This window comes from Myotis myotis, unplaced genomic scaffold (genome assembly GCF_014108235.1).
Source record: "Myotis myotis isolate mMyoMyo1 unplaced genomic scaffold, mMyoMyo1.p scaffold_m19_p_4, whole genome shotgun sequence".
NCBI lineage: Eukaryota > Metazoa > Chordata > Mammalia > Chiroptera > Vespertilionidae > Myotis > Myotis myotis.
In genome coordinates, this window is record NW_023416346.1 from 130,277,417 (window position 1) to 130,290,118 (window position 12,702).

Genomic DNA, 12,702 nt, shown 5'->3' on the forward strand with positions numbered 1-12,702 from the left:
GCTGGATTTTTCAGGGTGGACTTTATACACCCACATGGACAGAGTGAGTAGAGGACAAGGTAATATATACAGAGCAAGACGCAGCCTGTGTCCCCAGGACAACTGCCTCCTTGTCCCAGGGGGGGACATCCACAAAGGAACGAAATGATGCCACACGCACTTGGGGTGGAAGTGGCCCTGGGACTTCCCATTCTGCAGATTCCTCGGAGTTCATGGCAGAACCGCGTTCCCAGCAAACCACCGGGGACAGGAGGAGTCACCGACTTTGACTTTTCCAAATGGCCCACCAGAAGTCACCCCCCACCCCCAGCCCCCGTGTGGAGTCTAGTGAACAACATAAACTGATGAACCAAGAGACCCAGAGACATGGAAGCAGGGAAGAGGCTGAAGCCTCAGAGGGAAGGCAGGCGTGGTGGGTGGGAAGAGATCAGCCAACGAACTTGTAGGCATATATGCATCTCCCACGGACATGGACAATGGGGGGGGTCAAGCGGGGAAAGGGGGACATTTGTAATACTTTCAACAATAAAGATTAAAAAAGAAACACGTGCCCTTAGGAGAGCTACCCTTTGCCACACCTGGGCTGCTGTTCCCACATCTGGGCAGGTTCAGCCTCAGTCCCGGAGGCACGCACCGAGTCTGTGTCTGCTCATCGGGGAGTCGTGGGCCCCAGGGACGAGCGGGGCGAAGAAAGCACACCTACCACGTTCTCTCGTATCAAAATAGAGCGATTTATTCAAGACACTGAATAGGAGCTGTTGATTCTCTTGGAACAAATGAGCTACCACACGCAAGGTGATCATTTTTGTCGGAGCGCTTGAGGGTGTGCGGGGTGGGGGGGCGGACGCGGACGCGGACATGGACGCGGGCGGACAGGGTGGAGGTGCTGCCGGAGAAGCACAGTTGCTGGCACGTCTGACACTGACGACAAACACCGCAGGAGCCAGAGTTCAAAGCCCTGAGGCGGGGCGGAGGGGACGTTTGTGCATTTAACTGGAAACACGATTTGTGAAGAAAGGAAGGTGGAACAGGCTGAAAAGGAGGAAAGTAACCAGAACGAAGCAGACCTGACGTCGGACAAAGTGCACTTCCCCTGCCCCACACCGATGTTAGGACAGAAGGAAACCGGCTGGTGTGGCTCAGCGGTTAAGTAGCGACCTATGACCCAGGAGGTCTTGGTTGAATTCCTGGTCAGGGCACATGCTCGGATGCGGGCTCGCTGGGTCCCCACTAGGGGGCCTGCAGAAGGCAGCCCATCAGTGATTCTCTCATCATTGATATTCCTCTCTCTCTCTCTCCTTCCTTCCTCTCTGTAATCAATAACAAAAACATATTTAAAAAAAGACTCCAGTCCCCGGGATGATGCTGGTCACTGCCCGTTCCCGCCATCCCCGGTCCCGGCAAACCCAGCCGGAGAGTCTGGGAGGCTCGGCGTGGGACATCTGCTCAGAGTCAAGGTCACGTTTGGTCACTAACTGCCAGCGTTAGGGTTTAAGCTGTAAGTAAATGAGGGCGAACAGTCACAGGATGCCGGGCCGACTTTCTGGAGCTCAGTTCCCGGTGAGCATGGGCGCTGCCATGGCGCCTGGATGCGCGCGCTTGGTCCCCTGTGGCTGCGGCAGCTCTTCTTGGACGGTCAGGGGCAGGAAGCCAGGGCCTGGGGTCGGCCTTCATCCCCACGGGTCCCCGCCGGCTGGGATTGAGCCCGCGTGGTCCAGGGTCTCCCAGGCCTCGGCTCCCACCTCACTCCGGCCAAGCGGGTCGGGTTTACCCACGGACCACGCGTCGGCGACACCCTGGCTCCCGGCCTCGTGGGAGGATTGTCTACTGAAGCTCCAAGTGCGCACCCTGCAGGCGCCCGACGTGTCCTGGCCCCCGCCCCCCCCCCCCCCGGGCGGCGATGCGCCCGTTTCTATGGGGGGCAGGGGGGCAGATGGCACCTCCACACACCACCCCAAACTTCCTGACTTCTCGGGGCAGGAATGACCTAAGTTGGCTGGGATGTCAGCTGGGTGTGCAGGAGGCAGCTGATCGAGGTTTCTCTCTCATTGATGTCCAGGACCAGAGTGGTGACGTCATAGACTTTGGGCTTGGGAGATGCGAGTGGTGACGTCATAGGCTCTGAGCTTCGCCGAGTGTCCGGGCCACGGCCCAAATAAAGCACCCAACTCGGAACCAGCACTTTGGGGTCTTCTCCCCGGGACTCGAGAATGTCACGTATCCACGGGGCGCCCGGTGATGGCGGCAGGAGGAGGTTCCGCGGCCCAGCCTGGCCCGGTCTCTGGGACGCGCGCACCTGCCCTGAGGGTGGATTTCCGGCTGCGCGGATGGATCCTGTCTGGCGGCCGGGACACGGGAGGCGGAGCTCCGCGCATGGCCGGCCGCCTGCCCCGTCCCGTCCCCGCTGCGCCCACGGCCCCTCGCACTGCCCCCTGCAAAACCAGCTCGGCGGCGGGGCTGCCGGTGCAAGGGCTACCTCAGCAAGGACAGGAAACTCCCGTGGGAACACAAAGCCAGGTTTAATTTTTTAAAAACTTTAAAAAGACTCATGATTAGAAAAGGAAACGCGCATTTGGCCGAGAAAGAAGGGATGGAGACGGAGGTGACGGTGACGTTCCACCTGTGGTTCACCTGCGGGGCCTCCCTCCCCGTTCACCTGGGACCAGGGAGACCCAGCGCCGTGGGGTCAGCCGGGCTAGGCCCCGCCCCCCCCCATCCTCCCCCGCCTCCTGGGCCAATGGCCGTCCCGGGAACCAGGTGGTGCCACCTACAGGCGACTCGGAGCAGCGCCTTCGGTGTCAATGGCTTCAATACCGTCTGGTTGGGGACTCGCTCCTGAGGTCACAGCGCACCCGCCTTCATTCCCCTCCTGCGGCCACACAGGCAGACTCCAGGGACCCCGGGCTGCCCCCCGGAAAGAGCGGGGTGTCCCTCCGCCGAGGGAACCCCGCGGTGTCCTCGGATCTGTCCCCCACTGGTGCCCTCCCACCTGCCACGTGGCCCGAGGCCACGGAACCGCTCCCCGGAATAGTTTAAAATAGGAAACCGCACAAAGCTCTCTGTCTGATGGCCATTGTAGGATTTTAAAATCGTTTTAACATAAAAATATCTTTTCTTTTTTCCAAAAATACTCCGGGCTCTCTCTCTTATAAGTCTTTTTTTTCTCCTGTAAAAAGCCCCCCTGCCCTGCCTTCCTACATAAAGCACTTATTTTGCGTGGAAAGTGCCCTCGAGACCTACGATGCATAGGAAACAACTATGACAAAGGGATGGCGGGGAGGGGAGGGGAGGGGAGGGGCGAGAAAGCGGTGGACAAAGATTTTGCCACGTGTCCCCAAGGCCACATCTACAGCAAATGCAGACACGGAAGGGAGGACAAAGGTGGGGGGGGGGGGGGCAAGGACAGGGACGGGAAGAAGGCGAAACCAGCCCCATCGTGGACAGAAGGCCGAGCAAAGCCGTCGGGACAACGAAGGTTGTGGGGCACGGAGGAATAAGGGTCACCGAGACGCGCATTCCCGCCACACAGGCTGGTCTTGGAATCTCCTCTGCAAGCCAACCGCGGTGTCCCCTTCGTGAGGGAACCACGCAGCCCGCGGGGGTGGGGGGTGGGGAGCTTTCGGGTGATCACCGCAGTTTTCTTTCTCTTCCTGTTTGGCACAGCTTCCCCCCGGCCGTGCCTGGCATCATAGCCGTCTGCACGCACCATCCGGCTGGTGGCGTCAGGCTGCCCTCCGATACAACTGTGTGAAAGGTTTCGGTGAGGACTACGGAATACAGGCTCCGGGCGTGGCCGGGAGGGGCTGGCTCCAAGGTCATGCCCACGTGCCACGCCCCCGCAGTCTCGCAGCTGCAGGATGGAGTCTCAGGGGTGCCAAGGCCCCCGTGCCCACCACTGCTGGTCCATGACTTCTCTTCTCTTTCCCGGGACAATGCGGTCACTTCCGCAGATCTAACACGCACACCTGTGGGGAAACAGAGAGCCTGTGACTGTGGCTGGAACAGTTACTGTAAAAAAGGGAACGGAAAAGTTACTTTGTGGAAGTTACGGCAAGTAACATGGCCAGGAAATGTTACTTGTATGGAAGGGAACAGAGCCGGGTGGACAAATTATACTGTATAGCCCACGGATCAAATCAGGCCCGCCCAACTGTTTTATAAATAGAGTTCTATTGGCACACCGTTCTGAACATTCAGAGAAACTGTAACAACAGCCTAATGACTGAGCCTTTGACCATCCTGGGAATTAATACAGAGGCAGTGGCCATGGTACGGCCCAGACACCGAGCGGCAGGGCCGACGACCAGTCAAGCCCGAGCTCATGGCCTTGGGGAACACGAGTGGGCTACCCCGACCCTAGGCAACCCTCCCGCCGCCCCTGCCTCAGGGGATCACCATAGGGCCCAGGACCCAGAGACCCTTTTGTCAGCAGAGGGTCCAGGCTGGGGCACCATCCAGGGTCGGAGCCAGGAGCCAGGAGCCAGGTGCTCAGCCTGGGCCCTGGGTATTGGCTGCCGGGCATGTCCCCTTTCCGCCCCGTGCCCCCCACCCCCAGCACACCGGGGGTGCTGCTTACGGAGCCGTCGGATGCACTGGCGCCCACTTTGTCCCCTCGGGCGTTCCAGCAGACCTCAAAGATGCCACCAGTGCCTCGGTAGCTGTGGACCAGGCTCCCACTCTGCAAAGCAAAGCAGCCGTCAGGAGCTAAGGGGGCGGGACGGGGCGGGAGCAAGGCCACAGCGCATCCACGTGGTTGTATTTAGCGGGCATCCTCTCACTGAGGATCAAAGAGGTTTGAGATCTAGGCAAAAGGAGTGACATAATGTGATGAGGTTTCGACCTTGGGCGGTACCTAATGTCGTTTTTCTTTTTTAAATATACTTTTATTGCCCTAGCTGGTGTGGCTCAGTGGATAGAGCGTCGGCCTGCGGACTGAAGGGTCCCAGGTTCGATTCCGGTCAAGGGCACATGCCCGGGCTGTGGGCTCGGTCCCCAGTTGGGGGGCATGCAGGAGGCAGCCGATCCATGATTCTCTCTCATCATTGATGTTTCTATCTCAATATCCCTCTGCCTTCCTCTCTGAAATCAATAAAAATATATTAAAAAATATATATATATATACTTTTATTGATTTCAGAGAGGAAGGGAGAAGAAGAGGGATAGAAACATCCATGATGAGAGAGAAACATTGATCAGCTGCCTCCTGCACACACCCTACTGGGGATCAAGCCCGCAACCCAGGCATGTGCCCCGATCGTGAATCCAACCGTGACCTCCTGGCTCATAGGTTGATACTCAACCACTGAGCCATGCTGGCCGGGCCCTCATGTCATTTTTCTACGATGTCACTTTACAAATCCACCCAGCACTGTTTCTATGAAGAGGCACTGTATTCCTGGAACGTGTGTTTTCTGCGTGGCCTGTCTGGGCTGCGAGGCTTAGCAGCAGCCTGGCTCCGCGGAGGGTCCCCCCTCACCTCTCCCTCTCCAAGAGCATGGAGCTTGGGTGAGGCAGACACTGGGAAGCCTGCGGTCTCAGTGGACACCCTGCCCATGGCAGCTAGTTCACTTGCCTCATGTACTCCCAGCCCTTGCCACAAGGGGGCATGGGCTCAATGCAAATGTACTGCAATGTCAAACCAGCCACAGGGAACCCCAAGGCAGGCTGGATTACAAGAGGTGAAGGGAGGCCATGCAATCCACCCGAGGTCACACAAACTGGACCGTTGGCCTTTTGCAACGGCTCCGACCATTTCTCCTCCATCGGCAGGAGAACCGAGAGCTGACTGCGCAACATAAGTCCCTACTCTACCTCTCACCCACGTCCACTCTTTTTTAAAATTTATTTATTTTTTATTTTTATTGATTTCAGAGAGGAAGAGAGGGAGAGAGAGAAAACATCCGTGATGAGAGAGAATCATGGATCAGCTGCCTCCTGCACGCCCCCTACTGGGGATCCAGCCCACAACTCAGGCATGTGCTCTGACGGGGAATCGAACTCGGGACCCTTCAGTCCGCTGAGCGCCACCCACCTCCACTCTTATATTCAGAACCTCTTACCCAGGGATACCCACGCTGCCGCATTTACTCAAATGCTGTCTCCTTTGAGTTCTGCCAACAGCACAACCCAATATGACATACCCTTTCCTATGGAAACATACACTATTTTCATTAGGAAAATCAAAATGGCACCACAAAGCAAACAGATATTCCTCTGCACCCTCCGATTTGCTACACGATGTGGCCCGGAGGTCAGGGCTGGCCCCGCCCCTTGGCTGACCCCCTGGGAAGCTCAAATGCAATGACACCTGTTCCCCCAACCTTAGTACCCTGGGAGCAGCATCTCTGGTGACAAGGGGACTGGGTTACGGTTTTCCCATCTTCCAGAAAAGGATGAGGCAGGTGACTCACTCCCCAGCACAAACTCCCCAGAGGCTGTCTCGAGCCTGAGTCACCGAAACTTGACATTGGGCATGCCTCTGAGGAAGGTCCGAGGGATTACCTGAGTGTTCCAGATGTGCACGCACTTGTCGAAGGAGCCGCTGGCCAGGTACTTGCCGTCGGGGCTGAACGCGACACTGTAGACAGGCTCCTGGTGTTTGGTGAGTGTGTGGATGCACACGCCGCGCTCCACGTCCCACAGCCGGACCGTGGAGTCGAACGAAGCGCTAGGAGGAAGGGAGGAAACGTCACCACAGGCACTCGGGACTTTCTCCCACCTCCCCAAGGCGTACATGCATCACGTTTTCCTTGTGTTGCTTTTACGTTTCCAGAGATAATAACAGGGATGCTTCGTCATGGCGAAAATGTGACTCAGATGCATTAACAGCAAAGCCATTGTTATAAAACAACTAGTGGCCCGGTGCACAAAATTTGTGCACATTAAAAGGGAATTAGCGGAAATATTTTAATTCCCTTTCTCTATAATAGAAGTGTCAGAGATGAAAGAAAATTACTAAAATGTATATGCAAATCTCCCCTCTTGTCAGAGTCTGGAGCACGCCATGGGACCTAGAGTCAAGTCCCTGCCCACCACCCACACGCGCTTTGAAAACGCAGGAGACTCAGACCTGGCTGGCCCCACCCCCGTCAAGCCCCTCTGGGCAGGGGGCACAGCCTCAGGTTCCCTGGCCCCGTGCTGGTGTGGGGGTGCAGCCTCAGGTCCCCTGTCAAGCCCCGCTGGGCAGGGGGTGCGGTCTGAGGTCCCCCGCCAGGCACTGAGGTGGGGGGGGCACAGCCTGAGGTCCCCGTCAAGCCCTGCTGGGCGGGGTGTGACCTAAGGTTTACCAGCCCAGAGCCGGGGTGGGGGATGCGACCTGAGGCCTCCTGACCCAGAGCCGGGGCAGGGGGCGTGGCCTGAGGTCCCCCATCAAACCCCACTAAGTGAGGGGTGTGGCCTGAGGTCCCTCACCTGGGCCAGGTGGCATGCAGCCTCAGGTCCCTCCTGTCTGGTAGTGACGTTATGGTGTCCAGGCTAATTTGCATATTCCTCTATTATATAGAAAATTAGAAGCCCGGTGCACAAAAATAAATTTGTGCACTGGCAGGGTGTGTGTGTGTGTGTGTGTGTGTGTGTGTGTGTGTGTTTCTCAGCCCAACTTGTGCCCTCTCACAGTCTGGGGCCCCTCGGGAGATAACCACCTACTGGCTTAGGCCCGCTCCCCTGGTGGCAGATGGCATGCCCGATCCCACGGTGCCTGCCCTGTCTCCCCCGGTCGCACACGGCAGGCCCAGATCCCGCGCTGGGGCAGGCGGTGGTTGGGGATCGCGTTGCCGTCTGCCCCGCCCCGCCCCGCCCTGCCCACGGCAGGCCCGGATCGCATGCTGGGGTGGGCGGTGGCTGGGGATCGCACTGCTGCCCGCGCAGGGCGGCGCAGTGGGATCTGCCTGCAGTATGGAAATTTAACGGCCATCATTGTTGGGTTAATTTGCATACTCTTCTGATTGGCTGATGTGCATGGCGAATGTACAGTCAATTAGCATTTTTGTCTTTTATTAGTGTAGATAGATTCCTGTCTTTTGCTTTTGCTTTTTTGGATGCTGTTACTGGGGAAACAGGGTGATTTCACATTCATTGGTTCCTGCAATCCGCTGTGTGCACCGTGGATCCCAGACCCTGAAGGATCCTGGCATCTCCAGCCTCAGAATCTCTCCAGCTTGTTTTTCTAGACGTTTTTACTAAACACGGGGCCGAATGGCGTCCTGTGAGCACTGGGCTGAGGCAGTTCTGTGCACCGCAACCTCAAGTGGCGTGGGTCTGGGCTGCCCACCACGGCCACGTACCCCTCTCCCCAATTCTGGGGACCATGCTGCTGCCCTGGGGGTTCACTATAGAAATGGCTCAGTCAGCCCTGCTAGGGCGGGGCAGCCCTTTGCTGCCGCTCAGAACCCGTGCCACCTGCAGCCCTGGGCTAGACTAAGTAACGCAGGGCCTCGGGCACGTCGAGCTCAGCTCTGCTTGCTTTCTCCGTCCTGATGAAACCTTCCCAAAGCCACGTGCCAGACGCCTGGACACAGAACTGCCCTCCCACCAGCCCGGCGGGCACAAGGATCCACACCCTTACTCGGGCGTCACTTCATAGCGCTGTCTCATGGGCCCTATCCTATCCGGGCAGCTACTCGTGTAGTTTGGAAGGGAGGTCCCAGGCAGAGTGCACGCAGGAGGTAACCAATAGATGGGTCTCTCTCCCATCAATGTTTCTCTCTCTCCCCTACTCCCTCCCTCCCTTCCACTCTCTAACTCATTCACAGCACCCCTCAGCACGATTTCTATTCCCTTTGATACAAGTGACATTTCCGGGCCACCTTCCGGGCCACCTCTTTTACAGACTAATGTTTCTGTTCCCTTTGATACAGTAACTGTCCCAGCCGCAGTGAGCAAGGTGGCTCTGGGGGCCGCGCGGGCCTGGGCTGCGGCCCGTCCCCTTACCTTGCGAGCATGATGTTGGCGTTCGGGCTGCTGGTGGCGGGCCCGGTGGGACTCCACTTTATGGTGTAGATCTCTTTGCTGTGAGCCTGCAGGTCATGGACACACGTGTCCTGTTTCATGCTCCAGATCTAGAGGGCACGATGGCAAGCGTGTGAGCAGGCAGGAGTTCTTTCTCCAGCCAGGAATGGCTCCACACTGTCACGCTGTGAGCGCTCCTCAGGTTTGGGGCCCTGGGGCGGCTAGCCCACCCGCGGGTCGCCGCCCAGGTAGAGGGGTGGGCAAAACCCCGGGGGCGCCAGCGGCACCGAGTAGCCATGGGGCAAACTTACAGCAGTGGGATGAGTGTTCCATACAAAATCATCACCCAGAGCAGCCGTGAGGGTAAGACCTGCACTGAGTACGGGGCTGCCTGGGATCCAGCAGCCCTTCCTTCCACATTACCTTTAAGGTCATGTCATCGGAGCAGGACGCCAGCAACATTCCAGAAGGATCCCACTTGATGGCATTGACCTCATTCTGAAAGAGAGCAAAGGATTTTACAAAGAAATGAAGGCCTGTGAGTAGGTACCACAACCGTCCGGCAGGGGGCAGCAGCGCCCCGTCATCTCTTCAGACTATTCATAGTTTCCACCACAGGACTCAGATTTTCCTGCTGCTTACTCTGCCTTTCTCCTGTAGGTAAATGCACAGCCACACACCATGCAAAACCAGTCACCCGCATCCACGTTTCTCTAAGAAAAACATCACACCTCGGGAGCCAGTGCATTTACATTTAATAAGCACAGCACAGAAAACCAGTATGACCACCGACCACTGTTGTTTTGAAACTGACATTAAAATCATTTTCATCCTGGCCGGTGTTGCTCAGTGGCTAGAGTTTTGGCCTATGCACCGAAGGGTGGTGGGTGGCAGGTTTGTCCCTGGTCCCAGTCAGGGTGCACGCAGGAGGTAACCAATAGATGGGACTCTCTCCCATCAATGTTTCTCTCTCTCCCCCACTCCCTCCCTCCCTTCCACTCTCTAAAAACCAGCATTTTCCACCAAATTCAGGATACTGGCTATTTCTATGATCTCTTTTCAGGTTCATTAGCCTTATTTCTGCAATCTCAATCGGCTGTTAAACCCACCCATTAAGATTTTCATTTCAGACATCAAACTTCTCAGCTGTCAGATTTCCATTTGACCGTTTTGTTTTGATTTTAAATATAGTTTTCCTTTCTCTGCTAACATTCCCCATCTATTCATTCATGACGAGCATCCTTTTCTTTATGTCGTCACATATTTAATAGCTACTCTAAGTCCTTCCTCCAAAACCCAACACCTCACCTCAGGGTCTATGTTTTCTCCACTGCCTGCCCATACCTGGGTCAACCCAACCAACTGAGATATTACAATAGCCCAAGCAGCAAAGGGCTGCAAAAGACCTGGTCTGCAGTCACAGTACCTTTCTTTTCTCTGTTATTAATCACCCCACCCCCAGGGACAGTTAGATGAGAACTATAATGGCACCACAGATTTGAGTAGGAGGAGGAAAAAAAGCCCTGGCCGGTTAAGCTTAGTGGGTAGTGTCGGCCCATGGGCTGAAGGGTCCCAGGTTTGATTCCGATTAAGAGTACACACCTCGGTTGTAGGCTCAATCCCTGGCTCTGGTCGGGGTGCAGTGCAGGAGGCAACCGGTCGATGTGTCTCTCTTACAGAGACGTTTCTCTCTCTCTGTCTATCCCTCTCCTTTCCACTCTCTCTAAAAAAATTAATGGAAAAGTATCCTCGGGTGAGGATTAACAAAAGAATAAGAAATAATAAAAAAATTAAATGTTAATAAAAAAATTCAAGCCGAAACCGGTTTGGCTCAGTGGATAGAGCGTTGGCCTGCGGACTGAGAGGTCCCAGGTTCGATTCTGGTCAGGGGCATGTACCTGGGTTGCGGGCACATCCCCGGTGGGGGATGTGCAGGAGGCGGCTGGTCGATGTTTCTCTCTCATCGATGTTTCTGACTCTCTATCTCTCTCCCTTCCTCTCTGTAAAAAATCAATAAAATATATTTAAAAAAAAAATTCAAAAAGCAGGTGACAAATCTGCTTAAAGGAATGTCAGTAGCATTTTAATAGGGCATCAGAAATCATGCTGCAAGAAATACTCCAATCATTTAAAAATCCAAGGGACAAGTAGGCCGTCACAAGCATCTTTTTTTTTTTAAAATAGATTTTTATTGATTTTAGAGAGGAAGGGAGAGGGAGGGAGAGATAGAAACATCAATAATGAGAATCATGGATCGGCTGCCTCCTACATGCCCCCTACTGGGGATGGAGCCCGCAACCTGGGCATGTGCCCTGACCAGAATCGAACCTGGGACCCTTCAGTCCGAAGCTTTATCCACTGAGCAAAACCGGCTAGGGCTGTCACAGCATCTTTTAATCCGAGGCTCCCCCTCCTGGCACATGCCCATGAACTTGAGCCCCATCATCAGGCCTCCCACTTACCGTGTGTCCCTGGAAGGTTTTGACGGGGCGGTCACAGCTGAGTCTGCAGACGTGAATGCACATGTCGGTGCTACAGGAGGCGAAGGTCGTGTTGTTCTGCCAGTCCACATCGAGGGCGGGGGCTGCGGGCGGGACAGGGGGTGGAAAACTGGAGTCTCTAGAGCCCAGGCTGCCCCACGTGGCCTGCTGTGGCCACAACACACAGAGGGACGTGGTTAGGGCCACAGCAGTGGCTGCGCACCCCTGTGGGAAAGACGCCCCACCTCAGGGGGACCCTGTTCTCTTGGCCCACGTCTGGGGATCTGGATATCTGAAGGCTCCCACCATTCCCTAACTGATAAGAGCAGCTTCTGTACTTGAACTGCAAACTAGTAGTTTACGTCAGTTCCTTCCAGGAGTCTGGAACCCAGGTCCGAGCCAGGGAGAGGCTGCCTGCAGTACCAGCCTCCATGAAGATCCTGGACATGAGTCTCTACTGAGCTCCACATGGCCCCTCACACTCGTCTCTGGGGGAATTGGCCTGTCCTTGGCGACTCCGGGAGAGACCACTGCCAATGCTGGATTTCGCCCTGTGACCTTTCCCCTCTCGGCTGACTGTGCTCTATGTCCTTCCGCTGCGACAAACCTGAGCTGGGACTCCCCCATGAGGGCACGATCTCAGGGATCCCCAACACGGCCCCCCTGGGCTGGCAGGAGAAAGAAGGCCACACTGGTCCTGGGACTGGTTCCCTGGGGTGTTTTTAACGCTTTGATGTTGGGGAATCTGTACCATGGACGCCTGAGAGCACTGCGATTGCAGCTGGATTCCATGGACACACTCCTTGGAGTAGTGAGGAATATCTCACAGGACGTTTCATGGGGGGATGTCCGACTGATGGCTTACAGCTGCTCTCCAGCTGTGAGCCCGACTTAGGGCTTCTGGCTGAGCGGTGTGCCCACTATGGGAGCACACTGACCACCAGGGGCAGCTCCTGCATCGAGCATCTGCCCCGGGCAGTCAGTGCGCGTCATAGCGTCTGGTCGTTCCGCCGTTTGATCGATTTGCATATTACCCTTTTATTATATAGGATTACAAAACCAAACCAAAAGACTCACCAGAGTGAAACGGAAACTGCTGTTTGGCTTCTCCCGTGTGGGCATCCCAAATTATTGTTGTCTGTGCTCCGCAAACAAAAAGGAAATCTAGTGAGTGTTCTCGCCAAGTTTTCTCTCGGAAAAGTTATCATACAAGACGAGGCAGTGGCCCCTCCTCCCTCCACTCCAGTGCTGCCCAATAAACACAGGACACAAGCCA

General features: G+C 55.9%; 1 protein-coding gene across 2 annotated transcripts in view; it reads right to left on the reverse strand.

Annotated features, from left to right (window-relative positions):
* Positions 1 to 2,500: 2,500 nt before the first annotated feature.
* TBL1X (transducin beta like 1 X-linked) overlaps positions 2,501 to 12,702 on the reverse strand; it is a 28,415-nt gene continuing 18,213 nt past the window's right edge. Inside the window, exons 9-15 of one of the 2 annotated variants that reach the window (XM_036304895.1) lie at positions 12,504 to 12,564; positions 11,409 to 11,530; positions 9,370 to 9,444; positions 8,929 to 9,056; positions 6,502 to 6,667; positions 4,577 to 4,678; positions 2,501 to 3,965 (exon numbers count right to left, since the gene is read on the reverse strand). In XM_036304895.1, coding sequence (XP_036160788.1) covers positions 3,939 to 3,965; positions 4,577 to 4,678; positions 6,502 to 6,667; positions 8,929 to 9,056; positions 9,370 to 9,444; positions 11,409 to 11,530; positions 12,504 to 12,564 — 681 coding nt within the window. In that variant the 3' untranslated portion in view covers positions 2,501 to 3,938. Of the gene's footprint in view, positions 3,966 to 4,576; positions 4,802 to 6,501; positions 6,668 to 8,928; positions 9,057 to 9,369; positions 9,445 to 11,408; positions 11,531 to 12,503; positions 12,565 to 12,702 lie in introns of those variants that run through there. The other variant, XM_036304896.1, reaches the window with a different exon arrangement.